We start from the raw sequence: 15,145 nt of genomic DNA, 5'->3' as shown, positions 1-15,145 counted from the left end.
TATCTTAAGTGAGGTGGGACAGCATGCCTATGATCTCAGCACTGGGAAGCAAGAGACAGGAGAATCCTGGCATGATGGAGAGGGGTGCAGAAAAAGGGGAATTTGCTGGTCAGCTAATCTAGCAAACTGGTCAGCTCCATGTTCACTAGAAGACCCACCCTGTGCTAAACATAAGACAGAAAGCTATGAGGAAGATACCTGATAATGACCTCTGGCCTTCATATATACATGCACAAATATGCACACCTGCAGACATGTATACACCACATATACACATACTACACACACACGTGCACACATGCACATGCACACACACATACACACATCCCTTTTGGGGCTCAAGGGTCAAAGAGTATATACAAAAATGATCCACATCACCAAGGAGACACCATCTCATTCCAACTCTTAAGACTATTATTTAAGAACAAAAGAAAACACCAAGTATTGGTGACAATATGAAAAACTTAGAATCTGCATGCACTATGGGTAGGCATATAATGATGCTAGATAAAATAGAATGAAGGTTCCTCAAAAACTTCAAAATAAAGGTAGATGTGGCGGCACACGCCTAAATCCAACATTTGGGAGGAAAAGGTATACAAATCTTTATAGGTTGTGGCCAGTCAAGACTTTGTCGTGAGTTCGAATTCAGACAGAGTTATATAGCAAGACAGTCTCAAAAAAAAAAAATTCCAAATAGGTTTATCATATGACCCTACTTATAGGCTTTTAACCAGAAGAATTGAAAACAAGAGCTTCAAGAGATGTTTGGACACTCATGTTGACTGCAACATCATTCACAATAGTCAAGAGGTAAAAACTGCCTAAATGTTTGCCCAGCAACTCCTGTTGGATGGCAGAGCCTGTCCTACTTCCGGAAAAAGTTCTGGTGATCTGCAAGCCGACATCGTGTTTATAGTTAACAATACTACGTTGAACTCCAAAAAACCCAAGAGTGTGGTTGGTTATCCTAACACATTTGACACTTGAGTCAAATACCTCATATTGTCCTATAGATACAAGTGCAGATCTTATCACACACACACGCGTGCACACATACACACATATATCTACACATGCGTGTGCACGTACACCTATACACACACACACACACACACTTGCACGCACAGGCTATTCCCATAAACAAAAATACCATGTCTATAAAAGCATAAATGTTAACACCACCATATTTATCGGGTGCCATTTGGCTTTGTTAATTCTATGTGGGCCTGGAGTTGTGCTGGACCCTTGCCAGGCTGTATCCACTACAGATTCACATGAGAACTGCAGTAAGAGTGACCACATGACCCAGAGGGGTCTCTGCAGCCTGAATTCCACCAACTGCCACGTGCGTTAGCTAGAAAATGATGTGACGCTAATAGTGTCATGGAAATTGCTGGGAGGATGAGACGACTAAAAATCCATCCAGAATAATGCGAGCATCTCATGGGTTAGCTACCATCAATTCCATAGTTCATCCGACCCACAATGAACAGCAATACTGACCTTGACACTGTCTATACACAGTGCACAGAACCACCTTGAAGCTTTCCAGAGCATTTTTTAGGAGTCCCACTCTACACTGCATGAAATGCGTGGTTCCCCGTGGTCCTCATAAATATACATTGTTTTAGAATACAATTTTCAAAAAAAAAACATTTTGAAATTTTTGAAGGCATTATGTTAAGTAAAAGATCCCTAACAATTTAGTCTTATAGAAGAGCATCCAAAATTTCATCACCAAGTATTATTACTGCCAAAATAATAAATATTATTATGATGATATGGATTAAAGAATTTCCCAGAGAGGGGCTGGAGATACTGTTCAGTGGTTAAGAGCACTGGCTGCTCTTCCCAGAAGAGCCATATTCAATTGCTGGCACCCATATGGCAGCTCACCACCACCTGTAACTCCAGTTCTAAAGGATCTGATACCCTTTTCTGGTCTCCAAGAGCATTAGCATGCCCATGGTACAAATATGTACATGCATGCCAAACACCCACACACATAAAATTAAAAAAAAAAAAGAATTTGAAAGAGAGAGAGAGAGTACACATGAATTGAACACTGGCACCTGTATGTCACAATTAGGAAAAATGGCTTACATAATTGACTGTGCTGGTTAGTTTTGTGTCAATCTGACATGAGCAAGAGTCATTTAGGAAGAGGCCACCTTTGTTGAGAAAATGCTCCCACCATATGAGCCTGTGGGAAGGCCTGCAGGGCGTTTTCTTGATTGATGATTGATGTGGGAGAGCCCAACCCACAGGCAGTGACGCCAGTCCTGGGTTGGTGGTTCTGGATGATATAAGTAAGCAGTCTGAGCAAGACATGGGGAGCAAGGTAGTAACCAGTACTCTCCCATGGCCTCTGCAAGGTTACTGCCTTGCCCTGAGTTTCTTCAGGGATGATTCCAAGCTCTAAGATGAAATAAACCCTTTCTCCCCAAGTTGCTTTAGGTCATGGTGTTTTATAACAGCAATACAAACCCTAATTAAGACACTGACATAAAGACAAAGTGTGGTGATCACAGGATAATATAACACAAGGAGAACCACAAGGCTGGTTCTCTCCTTCCACCGTGGGCTCTCACAGCCAAACTTGGCTAGGCTTGCAAGGCAAGTGCCTTTACCCACTGAGCCACCTCAACAACCTGGGGATTTTTTAATTTGTAGTGCTGGAGACTGAACCCATGTCCTTGTCTAAACTAGGCAAGCATTCTACTACAAAACTATATTCCAGCTCCTAAGGTTTTTCTCTTTGTTTAAATCAAGAAGAGTCACGAAAACTCAGAAGGTTGAGGCAGAAGGATTAAAAATTTAAGATTTACTTGGAGCCTGGGCAAAATAGCAAGACCCTATCTCAAAAAACAAAACAAGAGCTAGGGACATAGCTCAAAGGTCGAGAGCTTGCCTAGCATGTTCAATTGCTAGTGTCACAAAGGTATTCCTCACTTACACTTGGCTGTTACCCACTAAGATGAGAATACATGTTTCTTTTCTTTGTTACTATGGTGAGTTTCCTAACTCTTCTTAATAGTTAAAACCTTCCATTCTTGGAGCAAAAGCCTTTGTCATATTTTTCATATACTATTCAATTAGGTTTGATAAGATTTTGTTCAAGAATTTTACATGGAGGTTTATGAGCGACTCACCTTTTAATTGTCCCGTTTTTCTGTTCTTACCAGAAATAATAAAACTACCCTGGCTCATGAGTTGAAAAGTGTATCCCTTTTTCCTAGTATTTGTTTGAATTCATGACTAGTATTGATGTTATTCCCTTCCTTAAGTGCTTTAGATTTTATTATTAAGCATTCTGGGTCTAGTATTTCCTTTGCAGAAATAATTTAAACTCTAGGCTACTAAAATAAACATAAACTTTATGATTTTCTAAGATTTTTCAAAGTTATCAGCACATAGTGATTATAATGATTTCTTATGATTATATGAGAATAAAAAAAGATTTATTTTTATTTAGTTGCATATGTCTTTGTGTGTGTGTCATGTGTGAGGGTACCAGGGGAGGTCAGAAGGAATCCCTAGAAACAACTACTCTCCTCCAGTTGCTCTGTCTTCTGGCTTCAATCATTTTATGGAGAATCTGTGGTCTTGTCCTGGCTCCCTTGACACCAGAGGCCTGGTCCTGAGTGTTCTACAGTGCTTCTTTTTGTCTCTGCAGTTTTAACTGATGCACCCATGTTGTTCTCTTTGTACACCTCTAGCCTGGGTTCACTGTCGTTCTTGCCTGTGGCCCGACTCTTTCATCAGCTCTCCAAACTCTTGGCTTTCTTTCTTCACATCTCCTTCCTGCCAGATCTAATCCTACCTCTTTTAGGAACTCCTATGTGACTGGAATTGTATAACTGACTAGAGGACTCTGTATATGGAAACAATAGCTGTACCAGGTGGCGGCGGCGCAAGCCTTTAATCACAGCACTTTGGGAGGCAGAGGCAGACACATCTCTGAGTTTAAGGTCAGCCTGGTCTACAAAGCAGAATTCCACGACAGTCAGGGCTACAAAGAGAAACCCTGTCTTAAAAAACCAAACAAACAAAACACATATTTAAGAGAAAGAAAGAAGGAAAAAAGAAAGGAAGGAAGGAAGGAAGGAAGGAAGGAAGGAAGGAAGAAAGAAAGAAAGAAAGAAAGAAAGAAAGAAAGAAAGAGAAAATGAAAAGCTGTAAGGTAGGCTCCCATATGAGATTACCTTTCTCAAAAGATTTACTTCTGCTGCCAGGAGGTACTGAAGGTGGGGGATGAACACCTACATACAAACCCATGTTTTTGTGGGTTTTAAAACTCAACAAATAAGTCAGGCATGGTGGTGTGCGTGTTTGATTTCAGTACCTGGAAGGCAGAGTGGGTGGATCTCTGTGAATTCAAAGCCAGCTTGGTCTACATAGGAAGTTCTAGGTCAGCCAGGGCTATACAGTGATACCCTGCCAAAAGAAAAACTCTTCAACAAAATAAAAGGCTTCTTTGATACTAAAGAAGAATATTTTAATAAGCTAATAGAAAGATATTTAAATGACACAAAAAGTTCTTAAAGCCATGAAAGAAAATATTGAACAGTGTTATCTTTAGTAAAAAACATTGTAGGAAAAACAAACAAAACCACCTCTTCAGTAAAAGGAAATTATGATTTCACAAGATAAAACAATTACTTCTAAAGAAAAGTCAGGCAGCTTGCTATGTGTGTAGGTATATGGGTGAGTACAGGTGCCTGTTGAAGAGGCCAGATACATTAGACCCCTGGAGCTGGAGTTACAGACAGTTGTGTGGCTCCATGTGAGCACTGCAAACTAAACCTGGGACCTTTGTAAAAGTAGTAAGTCTACTTAACCACTGAGACATCTCTCCAGCCCCTAAAAGAAGTATTCTCTATAAAAAATAAAGGTTAAAGAGAATGCATCAAAGTATCTTATAAACAGGAAAAAGCCAAAACCACATAGTCAAGTGGTCAGTGTGAAGGTAAGTACATACCTGGAAGATGCAAAGCAACATTACATAGTCATGTAAGAAGAAGCACACAACACACAAAAGTGAAACCAGTGTCACCTCACTTACTAAAATCTTCAACATGTACACAACTTCAAAATTCTTGGGAAACAGAACTTTCCATGTGAACAAAGTGTACACAGAAGTGTTTCAATGTGCCAGGACAGAGCCAATCCTTCTCCCTTTTTAACAGTACACTTTCCATGTCTAGGAATTGCTTTCTAGAGTTCTAAGGACCAGCCCCTCATTGCTCACTATTTTGAGAGACTGGAAAACTAAGGATATGCTTTCTAAACTCCTTAACTCTTGGTTCACCATGCCAGACAGGCCTATCTCAAGACTCTGGAAGATGCGAGGAGGGTGCATCTGCCCTTCTGCTGCTTCTGCAGGCTATGGATGCATTTGCTTTCCTGTTGCAGAGGAGCTCTGGTGTCTGATCCCACAGCTGTGGGTATTATGAGGCATGTGTTTCGCTGTTCTGGATGCACAAGTGGTAGTATACAGTCCTGAAGCTGATCTTAGGTCTCCTCGGAGGCCACTGTCCAAAGTAAGCACTTAGTGAAGGGTATTCTGAATCCAGCAAAAACAGAAGCACATTTAAGGGGCAATTTGAGATGTTAGGAAGCCTTTCCCATGAGCTCACCAAAGTTTTAGCTATCTCTTCTAGTCTTGAAGTACCAAAGCCTCTGAACTAAATTCCTTTCTGCTAACTAGAGCAATTTCCAACATTTTGAAATGAATCCTGATAGGCTCTCATACAGAAATAAGGCTTCAGGACATCGAAAGCTTGCACAAGGACCTTCACTATATTGTTTTTGTACTAAGTTAAATCTACGATGACCGGAACAGCCATCAAGAGTGACTTAGTAACTGCAGATGATGCGGATGTTGGCTTTAAAATAGAATGGCGATTACAGTGATGATCAACACTGGAAGTTCCTTCATGCAATAAACAGAAATTCATTGAGCTCTACTGTGATGTGATGACCGTCACCCCGTTCTAGCCAAGAGACCTAGTAGTGAACAAAACACCAAGTATCTCTGTTGTCACAGGTCTTACACTGCACTATTAAAGTGAAATGAGTGTTGGAAGGGTGTAGACTCTAGTTTACAAGTCCTCTCGCTCTACAGGCACACATGGACAAGTGTAAAGAACACCTGTGTTACACAAGAGCTGCCTCTGGGTTCTTCTATACCTGAATTGGAGAGACAGCAGCTGCTGGAGCAGTCCTCACTGGGATCCCACTCAGGGGACTTCTGGGAGTCTTGTGGACAGCAATACTCTGTCCAGCTCCACCTGCCAAGAAGAGATTAGAACATAAATACCTAAATCCAGTTCAAAACTGCAATAATGTTTTTTGATCTGCTACCCTTGTTAGGTGACTCAGGATGAGCTGTGTGTGGTGGTGTACACATTAATCCCAGCACTCAGGACTCAGGAGGGTGGCAGAAGTCAGCCTGGTCCACACAGTGAGTTCCAGGACAACCAGGACATAGAGAGACTTTGTCTCAAAACAAAACAAAAAACAACAAATCTCCCACAGTGTCAGTATAACATCTACTCTATTACCCTTTTCTCCTCTGCATTAGAGCTGGACTGGGGTCACGAAAGGGGAAGTGTGGGAAGTGTTAGGTGAGTGAGAACTGGTCTCAGATGTCGATATGGGAGGAAGAGGAAAGGGAGTATGTGATGAGGATTTTCTTGGGGGAATAACAGGAGCGTTACTGCACCAATCATTACTGATGACTCATGCTCTATCTACAGACTGACTCACGGGCTTTTCCTGCCTCTCAATATGTTGTCTAATCTTAATCTAAGCAATTTGGAAACTATTTTAGCAGAGACAACCAGATCATCCTAGAATTAGCCACTGTTGCAGCTTTCCAATACAAAGCACATTTGTGGCAGTCAAAAGAAGGAAGTCATCTCTATCGTGAACAGAAGCACAATGTTTCTTCAACATGCTATATTTGTGCATATGCTTAAAGTATGAATGTGTAATTGCCTCCTGTGTGTAAGATGCATAACCAAAGTGACACTGTGAGTCAGACAGACAAGTCCAGAAAAAGCCGGCAACAGACAGATCAGTAGGAAAGCTCCCATGTAAGACCAAATAGAAAGACATCTAATAGCATATTGCAAGTGAGGATGGTTGAGACACCCGACAACGAGGCCAGATGCAGGCAGGTGATGATCACTTCCAGTTCTCAGAATACAGGAAGTTGGTCCTGAAACTGCTGACTCCATGAGGCAGGAAAGGAATGAAGGGGTACAACCCTAAGTGGAAGTAGGGATGAGGCTGTCCCATTGTTAACCATGGCCTCACAGCCTCAGCAAGGCTCCCTGCACAGGGTGGCAGGAGCTAGGGTGAGCCCTTGGTTCTATCAACTTGGGGCTGGTGTGGCAGAAACAGGCTTGATATGTAAGGCTAGGGTTTGGATGTATAGTTTTGTGAAATACCTGAGTGTCCTAAGTCAAATGACTTGATCAGGGACTTTACAGTGGTTGCAGAGTCTGAAGGAGCTGGAGATGCTCTGTTGACATAGGCTCCACGCCATCGGCCGGCAGCATCCACCTCTGAGGGCTCTGACTCTTCATTCACAGGTCTGTATGGCAAAGAGCACATCAAATTGAAAAGGTGGAGGGTGTCCTCAGCGGGGGGAAAAGACAAAGATGGAAACAAAACCAATGTGGACAAAATGTGTGAAGCTGGAAGGGGAATCCTAATTCTAAAGTTAGTTTTCTGAATTTAAAATTATTTTTAAACTGCCTTAGGAAACAGTCTGGAATAATATAAATAGAATAATATCTCTAAGTGAAAAACACATGAATATCTCTGCAATTGTGAAGAAATATACAAATGTTATTTATCATAAATAACTGTCAGGAGTATACATAGTTCCCTGTTGGCACATGCTCCCTCCAAACCGCACGTGGCACACTCAGAGGCTGGACAGATGAATCCCAAGACTCTTTCTTAGCTAAGGTTTCATATGACTTAGACTCTCCATCAGAGACTTGGGCCAGAGCCAGGACACCAGGCGTTTACTATGTTGACACAGACTGTATCAGAGAGAAGGTGCTCCTGGGGCTAGGAACTATAGTTGCAGTTTTCTAAACAGACAGGCAACCTCCTGGTTTAGGGTTCCCACCATGGTGAAGGCAACAGGTCTTCCAGTAGCCCAGTTGTGTTGTAACTGCAGAAAGCTGTTCCTGGAAGCTCAGTCTATAATCTTGTTGATTCAGTTTTCTCCGCAATTCTGCAAGTTACTTAACACTTTTCTGTCTTCGCCACATAAAGTACAATCCATTACACACCAGTCCTTCTTCATGTGACACTTGCCCTCTGAGAGTAAGAATGGAAATTCTGTGCGAAGCTTCCACTCTCATACAAATTTTCTAGTATGTTGTATGGTTTCTAAACACTAGCAGGGAATCACGGGGAACTATCAAAGACAGATCATATGACCCGGCTCTCATGTGTGGCTTTCTTATCTAGAGGCTTTTAGGATGTCATTTAATCTCCTTGTGAATGAGCCAAGATGAGAATTCCCAACATCCCTGTTGCTAAATCACTGTACTTTTTTTTATTATATCATATTGCCACAGCTGTTATGCAAGATGACTGATTCATGAGAAAGGCTCAAACAGAATATTTCTGGAAATACATTTTAATAAGGTCAGCGAAGGTTTAAAATATTTCCTGATTTTCTGAAACTGATCTAGCTATGCATAAGCTCCTACGATTGAATTTACTGTCATTATTCTCTTAGCTTTCTTCTATTGCTCTGTGACCAACATAAATATGCTAAATTTAAGTGAGGCAGAATTAAAGCAGCCAAACTTCTCTGCCCTATACTCTTGATTGCACTGTTCCTCTTTTTGAGTGGAAAAAAAAAATCAGCAAACTGAAAACTTTCTTGGGAGGAACTATCAGGCATTTCAGAAATGGTAAGGGACTGATTTTTTTTAAAGGTAATTTATAATGATTTGATGCAAAGAGGTGGTTGTTTTGCTTCCCACCTTGTATTACATGGTATAAAATCAGATGGCTGGCCAGTGTGATTGTGTAACCGTCGCCCCAGATACTGAGAAACCAAGGGATGATCACTTGAGCCCAGCAATTTGAGGCCAAGCTGGGCAAAACGGGAAGACTCAACCTCAAAAAAGCAAATAAATAAAAGAATTAAAAAACAAAGGAAAATTAGCAAGTAGATATATAGAAAGAAAATGAAACCAGTTTAAGAGATCAGGTCTGGATAGAAAAAAAAAAATCTTATTCCCACATACGTGACTCTCAAGCACATCAAACAATGGGCCAACAGTGAGACACCATTCATTCCATTTAACTGGCTTATTGCCAAAGGAGCAACCAAGGCAGGTCCTTTAAAATATTTTATTTAAATGTTATTCCTTGTTAATTTACTAGGAATAAAATAGAGGATCTACATACAGCAAGTTATTCTTTTCGGGTGTCTAAGTTTCTCTGTGATATGAAACATCAAATGATGTTTGTATGGCCTCAGAAGGACACAGCCATACAAACTAATGGAAAGGATGCCTGTTTTCACATAACCAAAGATGATACTGACCAATCAGCTGGATTGGCTTTAACAGTAAGAATAAGTCTGAACATTATCATATGAAAATCTGAAATAACCAGATATCTGAAATTAGGGACTGGAGAGATGGCTCAGCTTTGACTGCTTTTCTGCAAGACCCAGATTTGAATCCCACCAACCACATAGAAGCTCACAGCTGTCTGTAACTCCAGTTCCAGGAGATCAAATGTCCTCTTCTGACTTCCATGGTCATGAGGAAGGCCATGTGGTATATATACACACATGTAGACAAAAACTCATATACATATATTTATATATACATATATATTATTTACAAAAATTCCATAATTTTTTGAATGTCAATATGGTTCCACTATTGATAATTCCATACTTGACCCCAAGTGACAGGCTGTGGATGCATTAAAAGTATAATACAAAGTCACCTTCAGGCTATGTAAAGTACATATGACACAGCAATGAATTAGAGGAGAAGGCCCGGGTCACAAGCCCCCAGACATCTAATTATGCATATGTAAATACTTAAAGAAAAACCTGAGAAAAAAATCCTGTAATTTAAAACACTCAGATAGAGAATACCTGACCCATCCTTTAATTGTGAACCAGCTGAAATTCCCTGTACTAGATTGTTTTGAGAGCTATTATGGTCTGAGCAATAAATGAATGATCATATTAATTGTGTTCCCAAGAGGAATATGAATTCTGTATATTATGAAAGATATTAAGAAATATTTAATCAGCCAGGTGGTGGTGGCACACACCTTTAATCCTAGCACTCATGATGCGGGGGCAGGCAGATCTCTGTAATTTCGAGGCCACCCTGGTCTACAGAGTGAGTTCTAGGACAGGTTCTAAAGCTACAAAAAGAAACTCTTTCTCAGAAACAAAAAAACCAAGAAAAAAGAAAAAGAAATATTTAATCATATAGGAATATCTCAGTAAATTCTGTAAATAAAGGGTAAAGTGCAAGATTATATACTTGGCTAAGCCAACTTTTCAAGGCCAACTCTAGCCTCTAGGTTGGATCACACATGGAGTCAAATATGGCTTGAAAATCTAAGTCACCCAGAGGCACAGCTTCCGTTGACTTCAAAATACAAACACACTCTGGTGCTCAGTAAGCCCAACACATTAGTTTTCCCTATAGCACTGTGCAGTTTGCTCTTTTCCTTAGCCATATCCTGCAAGAAATGGCCAGCTTCTGGTTAGGAATGACATCTAAAACAGAAACAAAGCATGTTGCCACCACATTTAAAGCTGTAACAGTGACTTCAGTAAATGCACAGCATAGATCTTTACTGCATATGCCAGGAAGTGTAACATGTCACAAAACTAGCATCCCAGACTTGGGAAGACTGAGGAAAGAGTATCCGAAAGAATAATTTTCTACAGAATTCCCTAACTTTAAGTTTTGAGGGAAACTTGGCTACATGGTACCCAAGTGATGAATCTGGGTTATCAACTGAGCTTGTGGAGGAGTGTTTGTCAAATTCTCTGTAGTGTGTGCATGTTCCGGGAGAGGTACACACCTAAGGAGAAAGGCCACCAGTACTCACTTCAGTACTCTCTTTGTTCATTACCTTTGCATGTGGGAGTTGGAAGCCCATCACCTAAGAACAGAAAACCAGAGGCCAGATGCTCTGGGGCATGAATGCAAATGGGTTATGTGTTTGTCAAAAGGCAGCATTTCCCATCAACCACTGTTTGGCTGCAGGTCCGCCTTATGTGTCTTTTGTTGTAATTTAACATATGTATACACACATCTGTGATGACTTTCCCTTCAAATCCCCCCCCATCCTCTCAAACCCACAGCTTTACTTTGTTTGGCTGTAGAACAGAGCTTTCAAACGGTGTTGATTTTGTTGATTTTCGGTATCATTTGGTGGCATTGCCTATTTTGGTCCAAGTCCAGGTGAGCTCTTGTGTATTGTGATTTTTGAAGCGTTCAAATGTTAACTCTACTTGTCAAGTGTCACATCACAATGCTGATGAGCTTTCACACTCGACAGACTGTTTGTAAAGAGGAGTGGTCCCACCAAGCTCATGCTTACACCTGCCACGCTGGAACAATAGAATAAAGCCTGGCCCCAGGCTTCTCACAGTGCCATTATGGGCTTCTGTGACTCCTCTCTGTCCATCTAAGCTTTCAGCTTTCAGCTCAGCCACGGAGTTTTGTTCCTTTTTATGTCCTGACTCAGTGCCTTTGAATATTCTTTGCCCTAATCTGGGATGTCATTTTCACAAAATTATTAATGTTTTCAACAGAGCTAAAAGAAGTTTGTTGCTCTTATTATATGGCAAAAATTATGAAGTCTTTGATCTCAGGCATCAAACAGTATCTTCTGAAATTCACTTTCTATTTTCAGTACTAGCATACAGAACAAGGGATAAACATCATGTAAAATGGTAGCTTAAACACATCTTACTTTCCAAATCCCATCAAGATGAATCAAAGCAGTTAAGCATCTTCCATCAGCAACAGAAACTAAGGAAGGGTACCATCCATGGCTTAAACTTTAATTCCAGCACTCATGAGTCAGAGTTAGAGGTTGGCATTGCTCTATGAGTTTGAGGCCAGCCTGGTCTACATTGTGGGTTCTAGGCCAGACAGGATATATAGTGAGATTCTGTCTCAAAAACAAAACAAAACAAACTTTTAAACTCTCTGGTACACAGGAATATATATATATTCCTGTGTGTATGTGTGTGTATTATGGGTGAGGGTACCAGGGGCTTTCCTCTAATTCCCTTACAAAGAGAATAAAGATGATAGGGGTCTACCTTGCTAGTATCCTCTAGCCTACAGGGCCAGGGCTGGAGAGGAGCATGAAGCCAAGAACATAAAGCACATTCTTACAGAGCATCAGGGACATGAGCACTATCTGAGGAGTCCATGGAAAGATGATCCTGGCCAGGAAAAGCCATGCACTATATCTAACATGGACAATAACGAAGCAAAAAGCAGACCCAGAAATATGGCTTCCACATCTAGGTTTGTCCAGAGAAGAAACTACACATCAAGGAGTTTCAGACAGGGTCTCACTATGTAACCTGACTGTCCTGGAACTCACTGTGTAGATTAGGCTGGCCTTGAAATCAGAGATTCACCTGCCTCTGCCTCCTGGGAGCTAAAATAAGGTGTGCACCACCACACTCATCAGGATTAAAGGTGTGAATCACCACATGTACTGAGCACCTTCTCCTTTTGCACACTATTTGAACTTCAATTTTCATTGAGAGCACACCCTCTAGTTTATGGTAGAGTAGATGAGTTGAAGCATTCATTGATAGGCAGAGTGGTGTATCCAGGTATAATCTACAAGTACTCAGGGAAAGGTCAGGCCCTGACATATTTGTAGCTATTTAAGCAAGAGTCTGTGATGAACAGAAGCGTCTCCTCACATAAAAACATTAAAAAATAAAATAAACTTAAGTCCTAATCTATAAAAAATATTTCGTAAAATAATAATCACATTTAGGAAGTTTATGAAAGGAAAGAGGCACTTGATAATATCAACCTTAAAATTTCATAAAATAGAATAAAAGATGAAATAAGACAATTTTACTTATGGGGTTGTTCTTTCTTTCCTTCTTTGTTTCTTCCTTCCTTCCGTTCTTTCTCTTTTCTTTCTGTCTTTTTTTGAGATAGTAGTCCTAGCTAGACTTAGACTCATTGGATAACCGAGGTTAACCTTGAATTCTTGATCCTCCTGCCTCTACCTCCCAAGGGCAGAATTTACAGACATGTATAGCACCATGGCTAGCAAGTTAATAATTGTAAATGAAAGGCCAAGTTTAAATATGTGTACACACACACACGGTATAATAATCCAGTTAAAATATTCTGAAGCAGAACTAATTCAAAAGGAAACAAAAGAAGAGAGTATTTAGAAAGGCCTCCCTGAGCACAGGGAGCACAGATGAAATAAACAATGAAAAGTGACATTTCTATTCAGCAGAAAAGAATTATTTTGATAATAAATTATGCTGGTTGGACTGGCTATGTATATGAAAGAAAAAGAACTGCAGGTTACATCAGATTCAGTAAACACAGGTGGATCAAATGTCTGGGTGTGAACATTCACTTGTGTGTGAAATGAAGGATACTTAATAAACTATTTACAAATACTGGAGTGGAAAAAATCTTACACACACAAACACACACACCACCCACCACCCAAGAAACAAAGGAAAATACAAATAGATTCTACTATTTGAAAGTATTAAGGGCTTGAGGTGGTGAAGTGTTTGCTATACACACAAATCTCTAGGTTCATTCCCAGCATCATAAAACAATAAAGTTCTGAAATTATATTCAGGAAATTTTTTTGAACAAAGTTTATCACAAGAGCCCTGCAAAAACGCAAGCAGTGATTAAAATTCAAACTGCAGACTCCTCTAAATAATATTTATTTAGCACATCATAAACACTTACATATAAAAACATTCAATAGTATCCAGAGGAAAGACAGATCAATACACAACTGCAAATATAGCTGCGCACTTGAAATCGAGGCTGCATTTTCCTCACTGTTTATATATGAAAATGTTCGGCACATAAATTTTAAGTCATTTTGGAATTCTCAATCTGATGAAAAGATCTTTCAGGACAAATTACAGTCCTACTTGGACAGCTAGTATCTACATTATTTTTTACAAGTTTTCACACCAAGCTTTTCGCACCAAAAATTTTTACAATTTTTCTAGTGAAATCTGTGCTCTTGAAGTTAATAACCTCAAAATGTCTTCCTGAGTTTAAGAATAATTCTGCATCTTAATTTTCATTTTCTCACAGATCAACTCAAGTCCTCTAATATGATGTAGCTAGAAAGTCTCCAGGGGTACACTGGAGCTGCCTCTCACACAGGAAGCATGGCAGATCTCTACCGGAGCTGCCCCTCACGTGAGAAGTGCAGTTAGGTTTTTGCCTGATGGACTTGCTGAATCAGATACAGGTCTTTACACATACACGCGTTTCCAGAAGTCAAATCATAGGCTGCATTCCAGACCACTCTGAGCTGTGTGCTTCTCCATTGAAAGTCTTTAAGTTTCCAAGGTGAGTTTCATGTACGAGGCTTTTGTTGTAAGTTGTCCTTCATTAATTTGTTAGGTTTCTATTGGCGTCTTCAACTAACTACATCCTTTATCATCAACCAAACGTGTTTATGGTTAACCCACCAAAGACTCTGGAAACCAACCAAAGCTCAGGGGCAGCTTCCTTCAGATGAGGTAATGAAATGATCCCATGGCTTGGAAAGGCTCAAGGAAGCCTCAATGTTAGGAGCGGAACTTTTTCCCTGGTCTAAGGCATCATGCAGATGGCTTCTTATTTTGCTAGAACTAGCATGAATTTCAAAACTGTTGGTTCCTATATTCAAGTAGGCAGCAAAAAAGTGAACACCACATGGGCTGCATTCACCAATACCTGGGGCTTGCTAAACCACTATTCTTTGTGTATTCTAGTTACATAGAAAATATTTTTTTTCACAAGACTTGTATTTTGTTTTTCAGAACTTCATTTTATTCTCCAGAGGGAGGGAGGGAGGGAGGGAGGGAGGGAGGGAG

General features: G+C 40.3%; 1 protein-coding gene across 4 annotated transcripts in view; it reads right to left on the bottom strand.

Moving 5' to 3' along the window:
- The window catches only part of Specc1 (sperm antigen with calponin homology and coiled-coil domains 1), a 268,415-nt gene that overhangs the window by 78,696 nt on the left and 174,574 nt on the right, over positions 1-15,145 (bottom strand). For all 4 annotated transcript variants that reach the window (XM_050163731.1, XM_050163730.1, XM_050163732.1 and 1 more), the window contains 2 exons: positions 7,461-7,606; positions 6,196-6,296 (listed from right to left, as the gene is read on the bottom strand). In XM_050163731.1, coding sequence (XP_050019688.1) covers positions 6,196-6,296; positions 7,461-7,606 — 247 coding nt within the window. The remainder of the gene's footprint in view (positions 1-6,195; positions 6,297-7,460; positions 7,607-15,145) is intronic.

This window comes from Alexandromys fortis, unplaced genomic scaffold, assembly GCF_014885135.2.
Source record: "Alexandromys fortis isolate MF-2015 unplaced genomic scaffold, M_Fortis_MF-2015_v1.1 scaffold_149, whole genome shotgun sequence".
Lineage (NCBI taxonomy): Eukaryota > Metazoa > Chordata > Mammalia > Rodentia > Cricetidae > Alexandromys > Alexandromys fortis.
This window is presented reverse-complemented; position numbering and strand designations above follow the sequence as displayed.